This window comes from Eutrigla gurnardus (genome assembly GCF_963514095.1).
Source record: "Eutrigla gurnardus genome assembly, chromosome: 13".
Lineage (NCBI taxonomy): Eukaryota > Metazoa > Chordata > Actinopteri > Perciformes > Triglidae > Eutrigla > Eutrigla gurnardus.
Window position 1 is genome coordinate 8,161,310 of NC_139936.1, and position 23,116 is coordinate 8,184,425.

General features: G+C 41.3%; 2 protein-coding genes and 1 long non-coding RNA gene across 4 annotated transcripts in view; all 3 read left to right on the forward strand.

Annotated features, from left to right (window-relative positions):
* Positions 1 to 17,078, forward strand: part of coro1ca (coronin, actin binding protein, 1Ca) — a 30,390-nt gene extending 13,312 nt beyond the window's left edge. For both annotated transcript variants that reach the window (XM_084024802.1, XM_084024803.1), the window contains 9 exons: positions 10,072 to 10,194; positions 11,285 to 11,414; positions 11,556 to 11,737; positions 12,100 to 12,219; positions 12,531 to 12,635; positions 12,719 to 12,864; positions 13,101 to 13,158; positions 13,250 to 13,483; positions 14,311 to 17,078. In XM_084024802.1, the coding sequence (XP_083880928.1) occupies positions 10,072 to 10,194; positions 11,285 to 11,414; positions 11,556 to 11,737; positions 12,100 to 12,219; positions 12,531 to 12,635; positions 12,719 to 12,864; positions 13,101 to 13,158; positions 13,250 to 13,483; positions 14,311 to 14,430 (1,218 nt within the window). In that variant the 3' untranslated portion in view covers positions 14,431 to 17,078. The remainder of the gene's footprint in view (positions 1 to 10,071; positions 10,195 to 11,284; positions 11,415 to 11,555; positions 11,738 to 12,099; positions 12,220 to 12,530; positions 12,636 to 12,718; positions 12,865 to 13,100; positions 13,159 to 13,249; positions 13,484 to 14,310) is intronic.
* The window catches only part of LOC311023143, a 70,257-nt gene that overhangs the window by 18,475 nt on the left and 28,666 nt on the right, over positions 1 to 23,116 (forward strand). The gene's annotated exons all lie outside the window — the stretch shown is intronic.
* LOC311023138 (uncharacterized protein) lies at positions 20,903 to 21,959 on the forward strand. The gene has a single exon (XM_084024813.1). The coding sequence runs from the start codon at positions 20,918 to 20,920 to the stop codon at positions 21,653 to 21,655; it is 738 nt and encodes a 245-aa protein (XP_083880939.1). The 5' UTR covers positions 20,903 to 20,917; the 3' UTR covers positions 21,656 to 21,959.

Here is a 23,116-nt window from a genome sequence, read left to right on the forward strand (position 1 = left end):
ATTATATTCACGTCAGAGATGACAAGGGAAGGAAAGCTGTTCTCTCTGGGATCATATTTTCGACTGACATGAATGTAAACACAAACTACTTTAAAGGTTGAACTAAAAATCTTGATTCCTGTCTTTTTATTTTTGTTGAGCTTAAACACCCATTTCCCATGTTTTGCATACAGTTACTAATAATTGCATTGAAGACGTCATCTCTTTGTGTCAGTGTACCTTCAGAGTAATGTTTACCAGCAGCCTGTTTCACACACCCTCATGTGTACAACAGAAACTAGTCCAAAGCCCTGGAGCGAACAGTCTCCTGATCCTTGCCTCCATATAAGGAATCGCTCCGCTCCATCTAGAATTACTTTTTGGTTGGGCAAGACGGCATTTGAAGAGTGCTTAGCTGTAAACAGGTTAGGTGGGTAAAAACATCCCGAGCTTTTGTTTTAAACCCTGCAATCATAATTGGTCTAATTAAAGGTGTAACAGAGATCAGACTGAATCCAACAGGGGATTCTGGCATTTTGGTGCTGTAGTGGTGAATTGCTGGCTGCTGCTGTCGCTTCTGTTTGCGAGCTTCACGCAATGGCCAAGTGGCAGGTCCTGACACTGTGAGCGACATAAGTACTGCAATACTGTTGACAGATCTAACCTGGACCTGTAATTAGTGTACACCAGTAGACTGCCATGTCATCTGAGAAGCCTCTGGCATAGGGGACCGGATCCTTAGGCCTGTCATCGCACAGCTTACACCTCTCAGCACCTCATTCAATACAGAGCTTGTCCTGGAGGTGAGCTGCAGGCTCGACCAGTTTCACACTCCTGCCCTCCTCTCTGTTTCGGTGTTTGAAATGATCCGCCCTCTGCATGTCGTGTCCCAGTACTGTAATGGTGTGTCTAGTACTGAACAAAGTCTACTTTCACACTGAACAGGGGGTCTTGTACAGAGCAAACTTCAAGCAATTTCCTATGTGTAAGATAAAAAAAACCTCTCTTGATTTTTTTAGGTCTTCCCACATACAGACTGTGACAGACTGTTCCTTCAGATATAGTCCTCATTTCAACAGGCCATGCATTGAGACCCTGGAGCTGGAAGGGAAATGCCATCTTATTTAGGAATAATAGTATTTTCTGTATGCATGCTTTACTTTGGATAGTGTAACCAGTATATATTGCCATTAAATATAGCCTAGCATATAAATAAAAATTCAACTGTTGGGACACGGGAACAACATAATTTTCAAATCTTAAATGAATATGCATTCCCTTCTTTTTATATTGAATTCATTTTTTTTTCTGTTACCTTCTATTTTTGGCATTTATCACCATGGGAATCGCAGCTGGCAATGCAGGTCTCAAAAGTGGGGCGAGTCTATTTGACTAGACCACTGCAGTGGATTAGCAATGCAGAGTTGCACCCTCTCAGTTTAGCAACCAAGATAATTTCCAATAAACTAATTAACACAGGATCATTGTTGCCTTTTTAATTTGAAAATAGTTCAACTCATTTTTTTTAATTGAATTTGTATTCCATTTGTTATGAGCGACTGTACATTGTCTCTTTTACTTTTATTAGCTTTTGTCAGACACAGCTCAGCTTTGTGCATAAAACTCGGGGCTTAATTGAAAGACACTTCAGTTTGAATCGTCCAGGTCTCATTTAATATTTGTTTCAAGGGCACACATTCCCTAAACAATCCCACCCTCCCACCCCTTCCCATCCCTAATGTGAGGGTGCATCTGTCCTGCTAACCCATCTGCCTCGGCTGTGTTGCTCCCAGTCTCTGTGGGCAGCCAGCTGCTCAGGGCCTTTGTCCCACGTTTCCTCCCAGAGCAACCCTTTGTCATTACCACACTTTGGCTGGGGGGAGGCAGGAGTGTGATGATGCTCCTTCCCCCTTGGCAGTTAAGCCATATGCAACTATGCCCCATCACTGACGTGGTGCAATAACAGGAAGAAGATGTATTATTGAAAAAGAAAAAAGCATTTTCCCCTTCTGCTTCTATTCTCTAACTCTGTCATAATTGTCTGACTGTCGAAATGGATGGAAAAGCATCTTTTGGAGTTCAAAGGTTGATGTTGTGGTTCTGTGAACTGACCTGAGGTCTGAGCCTCATTTTGAGTTGTCAGCCATTGGAGCGATGTCTTTGTGTGACTCAGTAGGGTGAGGTTAGTGCGGCAGGCCCCTGTGACTCAGCACAGCCACGAGTCCTCCTCCTGTCAGAACACAGGGATTTACAGAGAGGGCATCAGATGTCCAGCTCAACACATGTCATTCCCTTGCCTCATGCTTTCAATCTCCTCCTTTCTCATTCTTAGCAGGATGCCCGCTAATTTATTCCCTGATTTCCATATGAAGGAAGCTGTGGTAGTGAAAGCCGCAGCTAGCAAGTGTTCAGGAGAAACATTCCTGATAATTCGTCTGTCTGCTCAGCGTATGAGACGGGAAGTCTCAATAAATCATTACAGTTGCTGTGATTTAGATACCTCATTTGATTTATCTTATCATGCCGTTGTTTAAAATGACATGCTGTCTGTCCTGTTTTAGCCATTATCTTTATTTTTCCTGTAGGCTGTGTGCTAGTCATTTTGTCACATGTTAGCATCTTGCATTTCCTCAACTGCAGCCATAACACCACAGAGTGCATTGCTTAATAGTGAAGGCATAATCCACGCAGTGTGTTTGATTTGGATTCTATCCTTCAATGCATCGTTCATCTAGTGCCCAACCTTTGCTGTTGGTAATTCCTGGGTGTGTGCACAGTGACACATCATTTCTGTTCCGTCTCACATGCAGCAGTTTGGTTGTTAAGTAAGCTACGCTCTCTCTTCTCACAAAAAAACATGGATGTTCATGATATCCAGGGTCTTCCCCCATACTTTGGTCCGTTTCTATACTGCTCAGTTACTCTGTTACTCTGCCTTTGCCGCCTCTGCCGCTCAGTCCTGCTGACTGCAGATTTTACCATATATGGTCATTCACTGCTCCCTGCCTGACAGCCTTCCAAGACCATTTCCTCCCTGCCTTGCCATTGGCTGCTTCGTGCAGTGTCGGCACACATGTGAATTCTGGGATAGGCTGAAATATGAAGAGCGGCCAAGATGAGAGGACTGGGTTGAAGTCAGATGTTGTCTCTGTCACAGTCACTCACTGTATCCAATTGCCATATTAGAATAATTATTTTAATGTGATAATCGGTATGATGGAATACCGGATAATATTTATAATCTATTAATACACAGCTGTGACATAAAACAGACTTCCCTTTTGGTGCAAACCTTAGAACAAGTCTGTGCTACTTATTAATAATTGCAGACGGGAGGAACAATGTCATTTTCAGTCATTTAATGTATTTAAAGTCTCCTTCACAAAAAAACAATTTAAAAAACGCTGATCTTTTGTCATCAATCATCAGCAACCAGCAGTCAGTGTTGCAGAAGCTCTTTCATACTGATCGAGGATTTAGTTCAAAATATTCAGCTGCTCCAAATGTTTCTTAACTGATAGCAGAGCATCCAGTATAGTGGTAGTAAATAGTTTACTGGCCATGAACCAGAAACATACAGTGCTACAGTCTACCTGTAGTACATTTCTGTATTTCTACTTTATCTCTTTGGCTATATATAGCCCATGTTTCTGTCTGTAGTGTGCTGTGCTGTATTGTTCCTGCCATCTCCTACAGACACAGACTTGTAAAAGTGGAAATTTCCATGGAGCTCTGAGCGGCACTGGACAGCGTGTAGACCTTTTTAGTGGTGTGCATGTGTGAATCACATGTTGAGCTGCACAAGGAGAGGAAGTGTGCAGGCCTCTTGCGTGAATGAAAAGAATGTCCTCTGCTGCCTTGAGGGATATCGTTCATCTGCTTTTTTTTTGTGTGTTTCAATGTTGAGCTTTGTATCTATCTATTGCTGTGTGAATCACTCTCATTTTCGGCTGTCTTGCTTGTTGCTATGCAACTGGTTGTTTTCGAGGCGTCAGACATTCCTCTCGAAGGATACAAATGTCTGTAGTGTAGTTATGGACATGTTAGGTATTCAACTGCAGAGTTTAACCCCATGTTGTTGGTGTGGGTGGGCTTTTTGCACTGGTGATTTCTTTTTTTTTGTTGTGGACAAATTAATTTTCACTTCTATGTTGCATGTCTTGCTAAGCACACTGCCTATACCTGTACGTTGGTTGCCTGGGAGATGATTTTGTTGCTTGTTTTTTTTCTTTTTCTGTTCGGGTCCATTTTTTTTTTAGCAGTGTTGTGAAAGTGTGATGTTTCTCACAGTCTTATAGAACTGTTCATCTGCCAGCCAGTCATTGGCTTGATAAATATCGCAGTGTAAGTCTAATTACTAAACTAGAGGAATCTCCTCGTCTACAAATCAAAGCATGGACTAAAATGAATATTTATAGGTGGTTTTTCTTACCTTCTAAACTGGTTTAGTTTCTTTTTTTTAGTCAAATTATTCGACTAGAATTGACAGCAGGATTTGATAATGAGAATCTTTCAGGAGAATCAGAAATCTTGCTGCACCCCATCCCTCTTGCTCTTATTCTTTCTTTACTGTAGCTAGCTTTTTGCTTGTCACAGTGTAAGGTTGCTTTTTGTCAGTATTTTCTTTCTTTTAATATGAGCAATGTCTCTTTCCCTCAAATAAGATGAGCAGTCGGCAGCAGCTGATTTTGCATGTGTGGAACATCTCACTGTCAAAAAAGTATTTGCTGCCAAATAGATGTAGGTCGACATGACCCTGGATTTTCATGATCGGTTTGATCCTTCTGATGATGAATGTGACTACTATTCGATACCATCAACATATCGAGTAACAATGCTGCTGTAAACTCTAAATTAGTGCATGTTTCTTTCAAGTGACTTTTGGCAGTTAATACAGTTTTCCTCCCTCTTTCTAAGTCCACTTAGCAGTTGCAAATATTACTGTCAGATTTGTCTCTGAATCTATGGCCATGATTTGACACTAATAGACCTCTTATATTGGATATTCTTATACTGAACTCATTAAACCTGCATTTAACTCCATATGAGACTCCTGTCACAAGTTTAAAATAAGTTTCAGTTTAATTTAACGCCTCATTCGTGTCTCTCTATTTCACAATTTTCTTCAATTGAAGTAGGTTGTTACATCTAAAATGTAGCATTAATGTAAATCCCTAATTGATATGTCCGTTTACCAGACCATTGTTTGACTTGAAAAGGGTTTAAGAAGTCTGTCGAGATTTAATTTACAAAAATTCTAGACCAAACTAGTCTGGGATTTTTGAGAGGGTGATAGGCTCCAGACATAAATCTGTTCATTCCAAAAATTTGAGCCATCATTGAACTCCCAGTTGAAGACCAGCAATATAATCACGATGATGTGTCTAGTGTGTGACCAAGCCGTAAGACTTTTCATTCTCTTGGGATTAATTAATGTCAGATTTCTCACCTTGGGTTGCCTGTCCTGAGTGACATCTCATTATGCCTGTGGTTGGTACATATTGAGGTTGATGTTTTAGTTCAAATTCCTCATTTTAAGACAAACACAGACTTGCAAATGTGCCTGAAGCTCTGCTTTTTCCAGAGGGACAGAAGGGAGAATGCAGCAAGTTGCCACAGGTTCACTTACCTGCACTGCTCCACCCAGGTGATCCCGGTACTTACAATTACAAAACTCCATGCAAACTTAGTCTCTGCCCTGCATATCATGTTAAAAGTCCACTTGTGTTCGCTCTTCAGACTCTGGAATTTCAAATTTTGTATATTGGACATGAATGCCTCAAACGGTGCTATATTTGACACCCTAGCTGCCCTCTTGCTCTCATTAGTCATACCCATACCAGAGCTGCCTTGGGCCGAGGTGTGGAATGTGTGGAACGCCTGGCTCTCTGGTCGAACTGTTGGGTCTCCTCTGCCCTGCTCGGGTTGATCAGGAGGTCGAGCTCCAGAGCTTAACTTGAGTGTTACTGGGGCTTCATGGTTCATTGCTTTAATTCAGCCGTAGAAAAAAATGTATGCATAAACTATAGAATTCTTGTTTTGTTTTTGTTTGTTTTTTTTACTTTATGCAGTTGACTAAAAACGTTCATGGAAAGTTTTGGAAAACTTAGACCAAAGTAAGAGAATGTTGAGGAATCTTTGCAGCATGTCTGAACTGGAGTTCACATGTGGGATGTGCTGAGAAGTGCCTCTTGAGTGTTGAGGTCTAAATGCTGATCACTCCTGTAGGTGGTCTTAATCTATGAGCTCTGTGAACAAAGTTTCTTCAAGGACTGATATAAAACATGATTTAATGCTTATCATAAATGTTCTGTTTACTTACTTCGAATTGCATGTATGAGCAAGAAAAGTCAAACTAACCCTTCGTCAGTGTTCGTAGTCAAAATCTTCACACACACCACATGGTTTGCATACAGTTTGTTCTGTAGATCATATAGTGAGTTTTACTATACATTCATTGTAAACAGTGATAGTATAGTATATTACATGCCCTGGTCACAGTCTATTCCCTTCTAAGACCTGTTGCTATTATCCTGCACTGTATGTCAGTGTACAGCATAATAGCAAAGTGAGCAGAATTATTAGCCTTTTTATGAAGTGTTTGTGCAGAGTATAACGTATAACCACAGTGATACAACACCAATTGATGTTGAAACGGAGTGTTTTACATGACAGACATGGTTTGGCAATGTTAATACTCAGTGATATTTGGCTTTTGTTGAAACACACTTTTTTAAAACTAGACCAACTTCTTGTAACTTGAGACCCATTTCTGTTTGTTCTTTTGTTCTAATGACCAACTTCCCAAGTAAATGAGAAAAAACATGACAAAAGGAGAAAAAAAACAGGGCTATGTATTATGCCACTGTAAACAGTAATGACCCCATCTATCACAAGCCAGATTTAATGTATTCAGGGTCATATTTCCTCACCACACTCTTTGGAACTTTTACTGCTGCATGGTTGTCTCCCACATTTGGCAGTACCTCCATGGTATCACTAGATGGCACTCTGAGGCCCACTGGTTGGGAATAGAACTCAACCAAATATGATCCATATCACTTGGATCTCTTATTGTTGTACAAATAGTGTGAACGAATCACTGCAGCGTTATTTAAAAACAAAAACAAAATGATAAATAAGGATTGCTGGCTCTTGTTGTGTCAATGATTAGTTTTCTCTTTGTCAGACTTGTTTGTCCGGTTCCTGTTGCTACACCTGGTCATCCGTCTATGTCCTTCTTGCTTTACATCCTGTTCCTACTGTCTTCAGTGAAGGAAAAGTCATGTGAATACAGCTATAATATACATCTCCAATGTATGGGATTGAATATGGAAAGATATGTAATTTCTCATAATGCAAAAATGTCATGTTTTGAGATCAACAAAATGAAAGTTTTAGTCGTAGCCTCAGCTGCAGAGTCACCGGTCTCGTATTTATAGGTAATGTTATTTGGTACCAGATGGTGGCTAATAAATCCCTATTGACAGCAGTTGATTTATTTACATTCGGCTTCAGGGAAGAATTTAGTGTGTGTTCAGAAGTCAGGGTGAGGCTGAGACATGATCTTGTTATTTTCACATACTACACGCGCACACACACAAGTCCATTCTTGCTTGCTGTGGACTTTGTTCACTTCACTTTGAGTTGGAGTACATGTCACAGCCCAGCTCTGTGCAAGTCAGGTGACTGCATGTTAACTGGAGTCACTTCCTGTCATTTGTGTAGATCTCCAGCCATTGTAGGACTGTACTGACCCAGTAAACGCATGTATCTGTTCACTCTCACTGAATACGAACAGGCCACTGAGATATGAATCATGTTACTTGATATCAGCCACGTCAGCGTAGGTGTGCACGGTAACAGCAGTATCTGTTATAGCAGATTCAGAGAAATATCTAAAAGCAGGAATGACCGAGCAACATGACACTCACATCCAGGACTCGACTGTCCCTCCAAGGCCCAGAACATCATCCCCTGCTTGCCTCTGGGTTTTTGTTTCTCACTCTGTTTTGTACCAAAATGACCGGATACACTTTTTTATTTCCTGCTCTTTTGAAATTCTGAACATGGAGTGTGCTGCAGACAGTGAATTGTACTTGGAGGCTAAAATACCATTATTTACTGCTTGTATTCCTCTTCCTGACAGTTCTGTTCCTTTTGAAAGCTTAAAGTCACATGTAATAATTTTGCTTACAAAAGCCACAATGTACAATTTGTGTTGAGCTTGGTCTCTTAGTAACTTTGAGACTCACTCTAACAGTAGCCCTGCCTTTTGTTCACATGGGAGAAGTTTACCCTCAGAGCTGTCTGCCAGAAATCTCCTCAGGTTTAAGCAACAAACCTGCTTGGTTGGGTTTACTTTAAGATTGTGGTTTGGGTTAAAATGAACCCTTTCTGGCAGAAAACCCTGAAGACTAACTTCTTCTGTGTATGCGTTTCGCGGCCAGGTCTCACTGACTAAATTGACATGCTGTTCTTGTAAGTTTGCTGCATCACTGATTGAGAAATAGAATTACATTTTGTTGCTGTGGGAGACACGACTCAGTGGTCCATTTTCAAAACAAAAAATAGACTGAAAAAATTGGTCCCAAAGGCCACTAAAGAAATGCAAAAAACATAACATAACATAACATGCAGTTTCAGGTAACCGTGGACTGTAGTTGAAAATGCCATGTGGATAGTCCACACACATTGTAATAACTTACATCGAATGCACTGCTTCTTCTTGGACAAAGACATGTAATTTTGCTATGTGAACTCCGAATGTGTTTGGAGTCTACTGTCAGTGTAAATCCCTTCAGCACAATGTGCGCATGCATGCTTGCATCTATTGTATATGTATTAGATAAACATTAGTAATCGCTTCTAGTTAATGTTCTCATGAGATTTAAGTCTCCTTTTGGTTGTATCTCTAACTCATCGCTGAATATACAATTCTTAGATTTTATAGCTCTTCTCAAGCAATCATTGCTGCTATTCCCAATCTAATGGCAGAACAGCTCTGGGCAGTGAGTGAGTCTTTTTCTTTTTTTTTTTTGTATTAGGGAAGCCATCATGCTTTAAATAGGGCTGCAGCAGCAGGACTCTTTCCACAGTACGTGACATCATCTCTCCGGGCCTGTGGTGGTACTTGAAGTCAACACAGACTAGGGTGTGTCTTAGAAACCCATCCTCCACAGCATGGGTCTATCCAGTCACCTCACCATGTAAAGAGGGCACCTGGTTCTCCTGGATCTGCAGGCTGATTTTGGGAGGATATACAGTATTATTGAAGTGTGTGTGTGTGTGTGTGTGTGTGTGTGTGTGCATGCGTAAATCGGGAAGGAATTTGTAGCCATCCAATCCATTAGTTGTGTAAGCAGGTTGTATAAAGGACATGGTTTAGTGTTAGGGCTACATGGTTATCATTTTAAAGTAAGGAGATGCTGTGGAATACGAAGCATCCGATGACATGTGCTCCTGTATAATGACGTCACCACTAATAACGTTCCTTAATTACTATGGGTGGTTCAATAAGAGCTAAATCTAATCTCGGTTTCCTTCTATGCAGCACCAATAAAACTCTAGCTTCTGTTTTTTGGGGGAGTGATGGGATGATTAAAAAAATGTAGTCTACAGCACTTGGCAGGAGTGTTTGTTGGACTGGGATTTCCCCTCACATCTGAAGAACTTTCTGACGCCAGACGGTTGCTCTTATTCCTAAAGTACTCACCCAACAACAGGGTGTACAAGTGGCTAAAGATCTAGTGTCATGTTGTGTAATCGAATCCATAACTAATTCTCAGTATAACTCCTGTTTTGAAACATTTTGAATGAGAGTAGTTTGATTTCTTTCTTGGATGCACTTTTTAAAAGTGTATCCAAGAAATCAGTTATGATTCTCTAATTCTCCCTGTGGAAGGAATCTGTTAAAACACCTTTTCTCACTTGTTGCATGTGTTGAGTTTAATTTAGCAGGTGGGATTTAGGACTAGTCTAATTGACCTGTTTCATTACATGCTGACTTTTCCATCGTCAACAATGTTCTCTGAGCAGGTCCAGACTAAGACTAATCTTATCACCCTGTGTTGTTTATCTTTGTCTTTACAGACGGGACGCATTGACAAATCCTATCCCACAGTGTGTGGACACACAGGCCCGGTGTTGGACATCGACTGGTGCCCCCACAATGATCATGTGATCGCCAGCGGCTCCGAGGACTGCACGGTGATGGTAAGGTTTGCTGCACCCTTTACACCTGAACTCTCCCCTCTTAATTGGGGTTTATGTAACACACATTCTTGTGTTTCTAAGTGACGAGTGACTACATGCTTTTATTGCGAAAGGCTAGGCTCTGTTGTAACTCAGGGATGGGTGCAGACCTCACCCTCTGGATTAGATTAGACTCAAATATGTGTTGTAGTAATCAGAGCTGGGGAATGATTTAGCTGTTTATTGAGCTGAGGTCACCGACTTTTTTGAGAATGCAGTTGTACTTTCCTGCATAAGTCCTTATTTGGGCCTTGCAGGGCTGAGATTAGTGTGCTGCTTGTTTACCTTTGTTGCTACCACTACCTCACCTGAAAGTCCCGACTTCCTGTTAAATCTGAATCAATGCCAAATTCAGTTCATGTACAGGGAAGTATAAGCCATGTAAAGAAAGGTAAAAACTATCTATGGTTCCTCTCTTCGTCACATTTGATCTTAGAAGGGAAAGCTCAGAGCCTGAACCAGCTCTTGGTGATGTTTAGATTAGGTGGAAGTGGGTGCTGTAAGTGCAGAATGGTAGATATGCACCGTAACGTGGACATGGTTACACCAGTTATTTGTTATTTATTTTTGCAATAACGAATGGTTGTTAATTGTCACATCAGATAAAGTGCATAGTGGACATGTTAATCAGTGTTGCTTATTAAAACGTGAGCATACTGACCACTTTATATTATTATATCAGCATGCTAAGAAAGGTGGTTGAATAAATAGAGATGAATGCTACAGAGGTATTGCTAAATAATGAAAAGGTGCTTCAATTTGTACTGCATTTTACTAAATGTGACTATATATACCCGACATCTGTTGTTAAATCAAAATGTGCTGTTGTTGCCAACTGAACTCTTAGTCACTGCTGCCCCCCTCAGGTTCCTTTCGGTAACTGCCACTTATTGTGTCCTCTTCGCAGTAATACAACTGGTAGGGTGGGGTTACAATCCAATCTTTGAGAATTAATAATTTTGTCAACTAGGGAGGTAAAAGTGGGTGTCCCTGCAGAAGGCTTCACTGTGTGTTCTGTTCCTTACCTCTGTCCTGGTCTCTTGCCACACAGGTGTGGCAGATTCCTGAGAATGGCCTCGTCACTGCCATGTCTGAGCCAGTGGTGGTGCTGGAGGGCCACTCCAAGCGAGTTGGCATCATCACATGGCACCCAACAGCACGCAATGTCCTTCTTAGTGCAGGTAAGAGCTCTCTCTCAACAAAATCTACAGAACTTGACGAAATTCAATTTAACGTATCATTTGTGCAATTAATATCTTGTGTAACTTGTGTAACTTGTATGTGCTGATTTCCTGCTCACCTTTACACGACTCTGTCATCAGGTTGTGACAACCAGATCATCATCTGGAACGTGGGCACAGGAGAGGCTATGATCACCCTGGATGACATGCACCAAGATGTCATTTACAACGTGACCTGGAACCGCAACGGTAGCCTAATCTGCACCGCCTGCAAGGACAAGGCCATCCGTGTCATCGATCCCCGCAAGGAAACGATTATTGCTGTAAGCAGTTTTAAAAGATTTCTTTGACGTGATATTTTTTTTTCTTTTTATATTCTATTGTATATCAGTGGTGAACATGAATCTAGGTGCAGTGAGATCGGGTTGCAAGTAGAGGGACTGCTCCAGCTGGAAGGCCTGCTTTCAGCAACCTTGTTCCCTTAAAACCTGCACATTTCCCTCTGAGCCACAGCTGCCCCGGCCGTGAAAACAATTAAGCTGAATAAAATGCTATGTGTTGCCACTCATTTAAAAATAGAGCTTACACCAAAAAAATAAAGTAAAAGTGTGAATGAAATACTCAGGAAATGGTGACTGGAGCACACAAGTGTTGTTGACGGTTATACTTTTTCTTCATTTCACAGGAGAAGGAGAAGGCACACGAGGGCGCTCGACCCATGAGAGCCATTTTCCTGTCTGACGGCAACGTCCTCACCACAGGTTTCAGCCGCATGAGTGAGAGACAGCTCGCCCTCTGGAACACGGTAGGATGCTTTTGCTAACTGCACTTCATCAGTTCAGTGATTATGGGGCTCTACATCTGGCACTGTTATTATTATGTTATATTCAATTATGTGAAATGTTGGTCTTACCATTCTACAATACTGGATTTCCACCAGAGTCGGTAGATTGTTTTGAGAGCAAGCTTTTCATTGAAGTCAACAGATGTAAATAAAACCATACACGAGTTAAAAATAAACACCATATTCACAACTTTGTTACCGTGAAATCTGCTGTATTATTCTATTAAAATTACAACCATAAAGTCTAACTTTATGCATGCATTTTTTCTCAGCAAAACATGGACGAGCCCATGACTGTTAATGAGATGGACACCAGCAACGGAGTGCTCTTGCCCTTCTATGACCCAGACACCAACGTTGTTTACCTCTGTGGAAAGGTGAGTTCCGTTTTTGAGCACTCAGTGGTTGAATTTCCCTGTAGCTTAATACAGAAATAAAACATTTTGTTGTTTCTTGACAGGGTGACAGCAGCATCCGTTACTTTGAAATCACGGATGAGGCTCCATATGTTCACTTCCTCAGCACCTTTGCCTCCAAGGAGCCCCAGAGGGGCATGGGCTATATGCCCAAGAGGGGCCTCGATGTCAATAAGTGCGAAATTGCAAGGTGAGCTAAGATGGGTGGCTCATGATCATCTAACAGCAGAATTTGTGGTTTAAGTTTTGATTGTAATCAGCCAGATTGAATGTGAAGTTCCTAGCTTCACCACTAGGTGAGAATGTGATCTTGACATCCCTCTCAGGAAAGTCACCTGTAAACTGTCATAAAACGCTGTCTGTTACCTTTGTTGTTTAGGAGTGCATTCAATTATGTGTAATTGTTATTCATTTGTATGTTGCCAGATTCTATAAACTGCATGAAAGGAAGTGTGAGCCTATCGTGATGACTGTACCGAGAAAGGTGAGTTCTCGTCCCTAAATGGCTTCTTTGTCTTATAATGTGTTGCTTAAAGATTTTTCCTCACGGCTTGTCACTTCTCCTTCCCCATCAGTCGGACCTGTTCCAGGACGACTTGTACCCAGACACATCTGGACCCGACCCCGCCCTGGAGGCTGAGGAGTGGTTCGATGGCAAGAACGGAGACCCCATCCTTATCTCCCTCAAGAACGGCTACGTCGCAGGCAAGAACCGCGAATTCAAGGTGGTCAAAAAGAACATTCTGGACACCAAGAACACAGAGAACTCGAGCCCTGCCAACAAGTCTGCCTCCCCGACTCCATCGATTGTGAGTATTTGCTTTTTCCAAGATCTCCACAGTGTCTGACCAAAGTAGCGCAAGCTTACATTAAATAGTCAATGTCCAATCAGTAGAGCAGCAATATGAGACGATTGATCAACTAATTCTTTCAGCTTTAGACTGCATGATATTGGGAAGTCTAAGTGAGCATGTCTATCTTTTTATATACATTTTTTGAGACCATAACCAGGTTTGTCTATCCCTCCAAAACATCCCTCACATGATTTAGGATGATGGACAACTGACAGTGAAAGCTAATGTGTTTCCCAGAGTTATCAATCAGTAGACATCCATCTCCGTCATTAATGCCGCCTTGCCGCTGGCTTCATCTCTGCGCCGCTACCTTTGTGGGGCTCACAGTGTTAAGCAGACTAATTGTATATGTTCGAAGCAGGGCAGATTGCTGGCTGTCTTCATGAGGTGGTTTGTAGATGATGTTCAACCCACTCTCTGCCCCACAAACTGAGGGGTCTGTTGCCATTTCTGGGCGCCTGCTGCTGGGCGTCCTGCCGCACCTCACCCACAACACAGCCACTCGCCTGGGACCAAGCCCATGTTTCTCTCTTCAGTTCTGCTCTGTAATCACAGCCCACTGGGCTCCAGCACTGTTAACCCTCAGAGAACCAGACCCTGCCACATGGCGTATACTGTCCAAGACTGTAGGTAGCGGCTTTGACACAGGAAGTTCCTTGTGCCATGTTGTAACGTGCCGTGAAATGTGACTGTAGTTGTACGTCTGTGCTCGTAGCAGCATAGAGATAGAAACGAGTACAGACATGCCAAGAAGTCTCACTTGTCTCTTGTGTCTCCCACAGAAATCTGAAGCCAAGCTGGAGGAGATCTTGAAAGAAATCAAATCCCTCAAGGACCTGGTCAGCAGTCAGGAGAAGCGAATCATCAAACTTGAAGAGCAAATGTCCAAAATTGCCATTTAGGGACCCTTTACCCGACCCGCTACAATTCAGGACGTTCCATTGGCTGGGGGGGTGGGCGGGACCAGTCACTGCCTATCTCAATGACAGTGTTTCGTCTGAGGCCTGCCTAGCAACCATCCCTAGCAACATTCCAGATGAACTTTTTCTTAGCCAGCCCCCGACCCTCAGTTTAACACAGGTGGAATAAGGATGTGTGGCAAATTTAGGCTTTTGGTGACAAAGGAGTCTATTCCTTTTATTGTGTGGCAGCCATTTTTTTTATTTTGTCTACTTGTATAAAAAAAGTTCTTACATATTCCTTTGCATTTTAGAAGTATGACCAATTATGGTCATATTATATAAGACACTTCGAATATCAATAGTCCATTTGCCATTGCATACCCAAATATTTTTTTAAGTAGGTATCAGTGTTTCATGCTACCATTACCCAAAAATATTAATGTTGCCAAATTTGACATTTTGTTTACACCTCCTTAACAGTATTTCTTTCTTTCTCTTCGTGGGAAGAGTCAAAATGCAAACAGGGACACCCAGTGCAGGAGACACCGATCATTAATTAACTATGAGATGAAGAATATTTAGATCAATTGGATGGTTACACAAGGAAGATCTCAAACTTCCAAGGAGGACACAAATTCAGATTGAGAACCCATTTAGCTGCCACAGTATACACCAAGCACCCAGACATTACATAAATCACGATTCCTGCTCTCTGTGTTAAAGCTGAACAAATTAACTCCTGCTTTCTACCTTTTTTTTTCCTTCTCATTCCTGTCGCTTCCCATCATTCTGACTGTGGACGGTAGTCCACGTAAACGAGCATTCCTTTCTGTCTCGCTTCATTTACACCATGCACTTTGTGCTTATTAGAGAAAATGACAAACACATTCCACAAATCTCATTGGCAGTTCTTGGTGTCTGGAGGGGGAGGAAATACTGCCATAAAGTTCCTCTTTCTGTGAACACTCCACTGTAGTGGCTCAGTTACACTGGTTGGTTGTTATTGTGACCTCTCTGTGCTGCCCATAAAAAGACCAACTTTGTGGATTCCAACCTCAGCTCTGCTTTGTTTATGTGAGAGGTTCAGTCAGCGACCTCAGTGTTTGGTAGCCACGGGCTACTAGTCGGGTGTAGTGTGATTATTTTTTGTCACTGGCACCTTTTGCATTATATGCCACCTGAGACCTGTATCGTGTGTACAAACAAACAGGAATTGACATGAAATGACACCAAGTAATCACACATCGACTTGACTATTTAAAAACCCCTCTGGTGATAAAACTGGAGATTACTACAGAAACGTTTCATGATGGACCTTAAAGGCCTAGATTGTGTGTGAATATGTGCCTCATGTCTTTGGTCTTCTGGGTACCTGTCACTATGGATGTTCCTGGTTTGTTTCTTGTTGGGACGCGGGGAGGGTTTTCAAAATGGACTTACAGTAGAACATCCGAGACTTGCCTCTAACTTGGATAAATTGAATAGTCGTGTTATTGCTTCACTGTTGATTTTAGCCTGTTTCTTGTTTCAGCTGTGCTTATATCCCTCTTAGCACCTCCACTTTTTTTTAATGGTTTATTTCCCAGATGCCCCTACTCAGTATAGTTGTCACAAAATCAAGGAACCATTTGAATTGTCCAGTCTGAGCTGTGTTGACCAGACAGCTCTGACAAAAGCTCCTCTTGATGTTTTAGATTAGTTTCCCAGTGGGAAGCTGAGACGGGTAATGGTTCAGTCTGTTGTTTGCCTTCAATATTTGTTACCACTGTAAAGACCTGAAAGTGCCATAGAGGTGACCATGGAAGTGTTTGTTGGGGGGACTGTTGTGAGAGTAGATTTGTGTAGAAAATGGAAGATAGGTGCCCAAATTTAAAACCACTTTAAGGTGCTACGCTTAATAAAACACTACATTCAAAGGACCCTGCTCCTAAAGTATTGTGTCAGCTGTCAAGAAGTCCTGCCACACATTACACCAGGCAGCGTTACTAGTCGGGGTTTGTTGGTAAGCAATTTTCCCCTGACTTTTTGACACTTTCCACCTCGGTACGGGTATTCAAAACATCTTCAAAAGTGATGTCAAACCGAGAAGCTGTCGGCAGATGCAGTTTGTGAGCAGCGAGTCGTAGAATGTTAGTGATATAAATGACAAGAGGGCTACAGAAATGATACTGGCCTATCTGCCACCGTTCTTTATAGCACAGTTGGCACGAGAGCGGAGTTTGGAGGAGTAGTGAATAGCGATCCAAAGGGACATTGTAGGTTGGAGAAATGTGCTGTTGAAAGATAGATGTATGTTTGTAATTTAGGTCTAGAAAACTGAGTGAAAGCTTTGTAAATAACATGACCGTTTTTTTTTAAAGTTCACTTTTGTTTCGTGGTCGTGCTGAAGAGGGTATTTGTATGGGAGGTGTGTTTTAAATGTTTCCCCTTTGTCCGTGTTCCCTGCACCTTGTCATAATGCATCATGAGAAAAGCAGAACCTCCGTTAATGTCGGAGGTCGTATGAATATCGAGAAAGAAAATCAAGACGAAAACGAACCTGGATGAAGCCTCGTGTTGGAGGCCTGCTCAGCATTTTTGTTCATTATTCTTGCTTCAAGCATCAAACATTGATTATAAGAAAAATTAATAAAGAATTTTTAAAATGGCCTCATTGTATCGTTTACATTCACTCATCTGTTTGTCGTCTTTAATGAAAAGTGTTTTACATAGAGAGAAGACAGAACTGGAAATAAACCTCAAACTATTTGAAGGATAAGGTTGGTGCTATCCTATATATCTTTTTCTTGTCAACAAACCCCATAAAAAGACCCAAACCAACAAAGTGTTGGTCTGTCTCTTGATTTGAATTTACAGCTTCCTTAGCCTGTACAATCTGTTTCTCCGAAGACACCAATCTTTGAAAATGAATCACAAATTTATGTAATTGTCGTTTCTCTGTCATCCCTCATACAGGCAAAAATGCAGGACTTTTTCTGCTGCAAACTTTTGGTGCTTTATTCAGAGCTGCGTATGGCAGAGGTGTATATGTGATTAACTCAGAGTCAATCACTATTTGTTTGGGGGGGGGGGGGCATGACAGCTAGTGCAACAGTGCCTCTGTTTTGTATCTACTATTTTTTCAGACTTTGGCACAGAAAATCCTTTTTTAATATAAAGGATGAATTCATGTTTGGTTTTGGTGTTTTCATGGGTTTTGTTGACAATAAGTAAAATGTGATAGGAAAGAATAGACGAGTAGCAACTTTTTCTTATTTAAATTATTAAATATTGTTATTCTCTATTTTGACTGATCACAAATCTACTGGCAAACGGTTATAAAGTAGACGGCTGGAAATGGAAATACAGTTAATTGAATTTAAGATAACGTTAACTAACATTGTGTTTACACCACACAAAATAGCCAAACTATTTCAGCATCTGTCACAGCATAACTCGGGAACAGATCTATTGTTAGTCACAAAGCAGGTAGCAAACACACTGAAATAGAATGAGGAATCCCTCACTCTAGTTTCTCTGCATCCTGAACATGGAAAATGATAGCTATAATAGCAACAGCTCGCACCATCTGTCAAAAATAACTGAATGAAATTTAGAAAGGAGGCGTCAGAAGCCTTAAATAGACAACCTGCACATTTGGAGACACATCCAGAGATAAGTGCTGCTGAAGACCATGAAGTTTATGTGTTCACTCTGTACATGTGTTTCAGGATTAAAGGAGTTGCTGTCTCTCTCTCTCTGTGTGCTGGTCTTGTGTGCCCTGTAGGCAGGCTGTAATCAGCGGGGATTTAATTAGAGAGGACTCAGTGGGAGGCAGAGGAGTCCTGCGACTCGCCCCGCCAAGTACAAAAATACACATTTCCTTAAAACATGGGAGTCATGTACTCACTGCAATGGCTTTGAGTTTCAAAGCAGAAAACTCCGTTTAATGAGTCGGATGAATGAACGCTGAATGTTGTGGTAAATTACATTTTCATATCAAGTGAAGATCTTTCCTAGAGACAGTTTAGCATTAATCCAAGTATGAGAAAATGTCATTGTGTGTCCCTGTGTCATAATTCAGGAAATAAAAATGCACAGTAAGAAGGTTTGATCCCAAATGAACGCCCTATAAGTGCAGGAGGAGGAAGAGTGGGTTATGGATGTTGAGAAAGAGGGAGGAGATGCTGAAAATAGAGGGATGGACATAATTTTGCAGTGAGCAGACTTTTTTAGAGCTCCGTAAAAGAAAACTGTCAGTATAGTTCAGCGGGGAGGGCGAATGCTCGGAAACTCTCTTTCACTCTTACTTTACTCTCATTCCTTTGTCTCTCCTTTATTTTCCTCCGTCTTCTGCACGGTTGTGCTGCTCAGAAGATAAAGCCGGGATAACACTCTCTGTGAGTATAAGTTTATATTTGTATTTATTTATTTCAGAGCTGTGTGTCCAAATTGTGTTGAGAAAGGTTTCCAATCCTATGATCATATAAACTAACATGAAGTGGTGGAACGTAACTCAGTACTGCAATTTTGAGTATTTCCATTTTACTTTATATGTATACCTCTCAACATTTCTGGGAGGAATATTTAACTTTATAATCCATTAGATTTATTTAATAGCTCAAGTCGCTTTACAGATTCTCAGTTAATAAAATATGGTGCATTATTACAGATTAAACTACTCACAAGTGTACCCAATTAACTAGTTGAAATTAGCTTCAACTCTACAGCCATAATAAGAAAATAATATCTTATAAAAATCTATTTTTCTGCATAACCAGAACTTTAACTTTTGATACTTTAAGCACATCTTGCAAAACATAGTTTTGTATTTTTACTTAATGCAGATTTTTAATGCAGGGCTTTAATATTTTACATTGCTGTGATGTTACTTTTACCTTGTTTAATCCTCTATGCCTTTTCTTAATTCTATTTAAATGATCTGTGTTATAATGAATGTTTATCTTGTGTGACTATTCCACAGTCTTGTTTGTCTTTTTTTCCCTCATAATGCAGAAAAATAATAATAATAATAATAATACCTGTAGGTAACCAAACATGTTTTGTGCAAGAAGGTGGTCTTTGCACATTGCCTGTTTGGGCCTTTTTCCATTTTATGGTTGAGAAAAAACCACCACGTATGTCCGACTGAATCTGATGTAAATGTGAAATAATTTATGCGTAATGATACCTTTGTAAATTTAAAGAAAAATCAAGAGTTTGAGACATTAAGAACGTCATGAAATGGCTTAATTACATATGTGGTGTGTGATGGCCTTCAGTTGAAGGTAATGTGGACCCTTTAGTGAAATACAGGGGATGTAATTATGGCTGTAATTATGAGGATACAGGGGGCCGTACTGTCCTATAGCTGTACATCCAAGGATGAAGACCCAGCCTACCATGTGTGGTCTAGCAGAGTACAGTTTGACCACACAGGAGGGGGGAGGAGGGGGGGGGGGGGGGGGGGGGTCACTCTGTAATGTAAAGCAGAGCAGCAGCAGGTTCATGATAGCATCATGCTGATTAGAAGCTTGTCTTCACAGCTCAGCACTGTGTAATTATTCTGTGTATTCTGAATGGTAACAGGCTGAGCTGCACCGCTGGTTTTCTGTGTTAAAGCTTGACTTCACCTTGAGAGGAAGAAGGATGGAGGGAGAATAATGGAAGAAAAAGTAAAACTGGATCATGAAGTTTATTCAGTCAGTCAGTTGTGCTGTCTGTAAGTGCATGTTTTCCTGGAAGCAGAAATATCTCCAACAGGTCTGTGCTGCTGTGGGCTGGTGCAGCCTCCAGCAGCTGCTGCCCAGTGTAAATATAGAGGCCACGGCCTCTGTGCTCCCCTGGAATAGAGCTTCCTCCTGGCTTTGGTGTGGTGGATGGGTGGCCTCCCTCTACTTTACAAATTATAAGGCCTCCAGCACCAAACTCCCCGTCTCCACCCCATATAAGTAATGGCTGCTGTGCTGCCTGCTAAAATAGATCTGGTCCAAGATGGGGAACGGCAGAAACAGCTAGAAAAACCAGAGTGAGGATGAATACTGGAATGACATTTCAGCTGGAAACAGGCTTTTAAAAACATTGTATGTCTCTGTTGCATGACAGACTGCTGGACACGAGTTAGCATAATGCTTGAGGGTTGGAAGAAAAATCCCACGAGGTTACGAAATTATTAAAAAGCTTGAGGTTGCTAGGCAACCAGCAGACTGCAGGACCAAGGCGCTCAATACTAATAGTTATAGGACAAACATGTACATCTCCCCGCCGTGGGACTAATAAAGGATTATCTCATCTCTTATCTTATCTTATCATGACTCTCTTTTATCCGTTTCTGTCTATATGCACATGAAACAAACTGGATGATAAGCTAACAACCTCCAGGCTCTGGCCTTAAAGATGCCTAAAGCCTCCATGTTAGTGGATCCCTGCAAGATTTGATTTGGAACTACATGTATTTCCTCTCTCGATCCTAAAGTTCGGGTTGTTGTTGCAGGACTCAAAGGAGAAGATGAAGTCCCATCTGGTTTTTCTCGTCGCCTGTGTGACCCTGCTCTCACTGGGTCACGCCACCCCTCTCTTCTACAACACGTCCATGGACGGCAGTGGCGATGAAGCGGAGCTGGAGCTCATTTTTCCGACCACTTTCTCCACCCGAGCGCCCGTTCAGATCTCCGCCGCCACTGGAGCTCCCACCTTCACCAACACCATCACCACCACCATGATCCGCCTGAAGGACTTTGTCTTCACTCGAGTAGTGGACTTCCTGCAGGAGAATCTGCTCATCATCATCGTCGTGACTTCTCTGCTCATCGTCATGGTCTTCATCATCTGCTGTGCCTCTGCCATGAGTCATAAGCGCAAGCTGGAGGCCTACAAACCCCTTCCTCAGCCAAACAGGAAGTTTACGGCGGATAAAACCGGCGGAAGCAAGAATTCTGGTGAGGCCCTCGAGAGGCCGTACGCCGTCGACCACGTTAAGAGGGTCCAGACTCAGAGCATGGCCTCCCCCAAGAATCTGCGCGTGCCCTCCAAGGCTCTGGTGGGAGAGAAGGGAAGAGACGTCAGGTCATCGCCCCGCCAGGAGGTCAGAAAGGTCAGGGAGGCAGAGGAGGTGGAAAAGCGTAGAGAGGAGCCCAAGCTCAAAGAGCAGCTGAAGAACAAGGAGGAGGTGCAGCGGGGCTCCAGCCCGAGCACCAGCGCCGGTCACTCAGTCTGCACCTGTCACCTGAAGAAGGGCCACCACTAGGGCATGTTCAAGGCTGGCGTTGGCCTGAGAGGTGAAATGTTGCAACCATGACCTAAAAACAAAATCAGACAGGTTGGTTTTACTGCAAACACATGGAAATAATATGTATGTTCATGAAAATATGAACTAGACTATCGCCTGATTTAAAAATGAAATTGATGGAAGATATTTGACTCGAAATAAATACTGAATTATGTTGCTACATAAATCCTGTCGATAAATGTTGCATGTCACAGTTTTTGAATCATAAAAAAAGATTAAAGAGCTGACGATTGATGTGAAAAAATATATGAGCTTGATTGCCGACAACCGTTTAAAGCAGTTTAAAGTAGCTCGGTGGTCTGTGTGTCCTTAGTCCTGCAGTGGTCTAGTTGTTTCTCATCAGTGATTATTTGAGTCCCAACCACTTAATATCAGTGTGCCATTGAAGTAGCATCACTTGAAACAGCAAAATACATGTTTTTCATAATGGTTACGATTTCTTTTAGAGGAGAGAGACAAGACATTTTTTTTAAATAGAAAAAACAGCCTGTATTTTCCCATGTTATCCAAATAGAAATAACCCCCGAACAAAAATAGTATTTGTGTGTTTTTACACACTTGTTTGTGTTTTTGTATGACTCCGTCTGCCTCGACAGAGGAATCTCTCCAGTATGTCCTGCTGTCCGCTGTGGCATCTCTTCAGGAGCTACAAGTGTTAAACCAGTCGGCTTTTAGAGTTATATCTTTGCTGCTGTAAATAAAGCAAAGTGAGACTCCAGTAAACTAGATTTGTTGGAAGTAAGAAAACAATCTCTTTATATTTACATTCATATTTACTCTATTTTGTTATTTTATGTCATGTCATATTGTATTTTGCGTTAGCTAACCTATTCACAAAGCTTTACACCTGTATTATTTAAGTAAAAACATAGTCAATAGTATAACAGTAAGTCAAATATATATAATATTAATAAATAAATATGCTATCTGTTTATGTATTTATTTGGTTGATAGTTCTGATTTGTTATAAAAAAAAAACTTTGTGAATCAGGTTCTTTTTTTAGGAAGTAATACTTATGTTTAAGATAAATTATAGGTTTTTGTGTTTAATGTAATCATTTAAATCTTTAGTACAGGGATAGATAGTTGGCCTGTTTTGCTGGTGTAACAGCTTTAACTTTGACTCATGGTGGCTAAAAAACAGTTTTAAAAATCAAAAACTGAGGAGGATATATTTGTCATATTCATCTGATTTTATTTGACTAACAACTGAGATTACACTGATCGTTTGTAAAAAACTCTCCATCTCACTGTCCGTCCAGTTAATGAATCCAGCATCTAAACCAAATGTGTTTGTATGATTTATGGGCCTTAACTTTTGTCATGTTTTAAAACTCTTTAACCTCAGATTTTTGTCCTCAGATGTTTCCACACAGATGTGACCGTTTCAATGCTCACACAATGGCTGTTTTGTTTTGC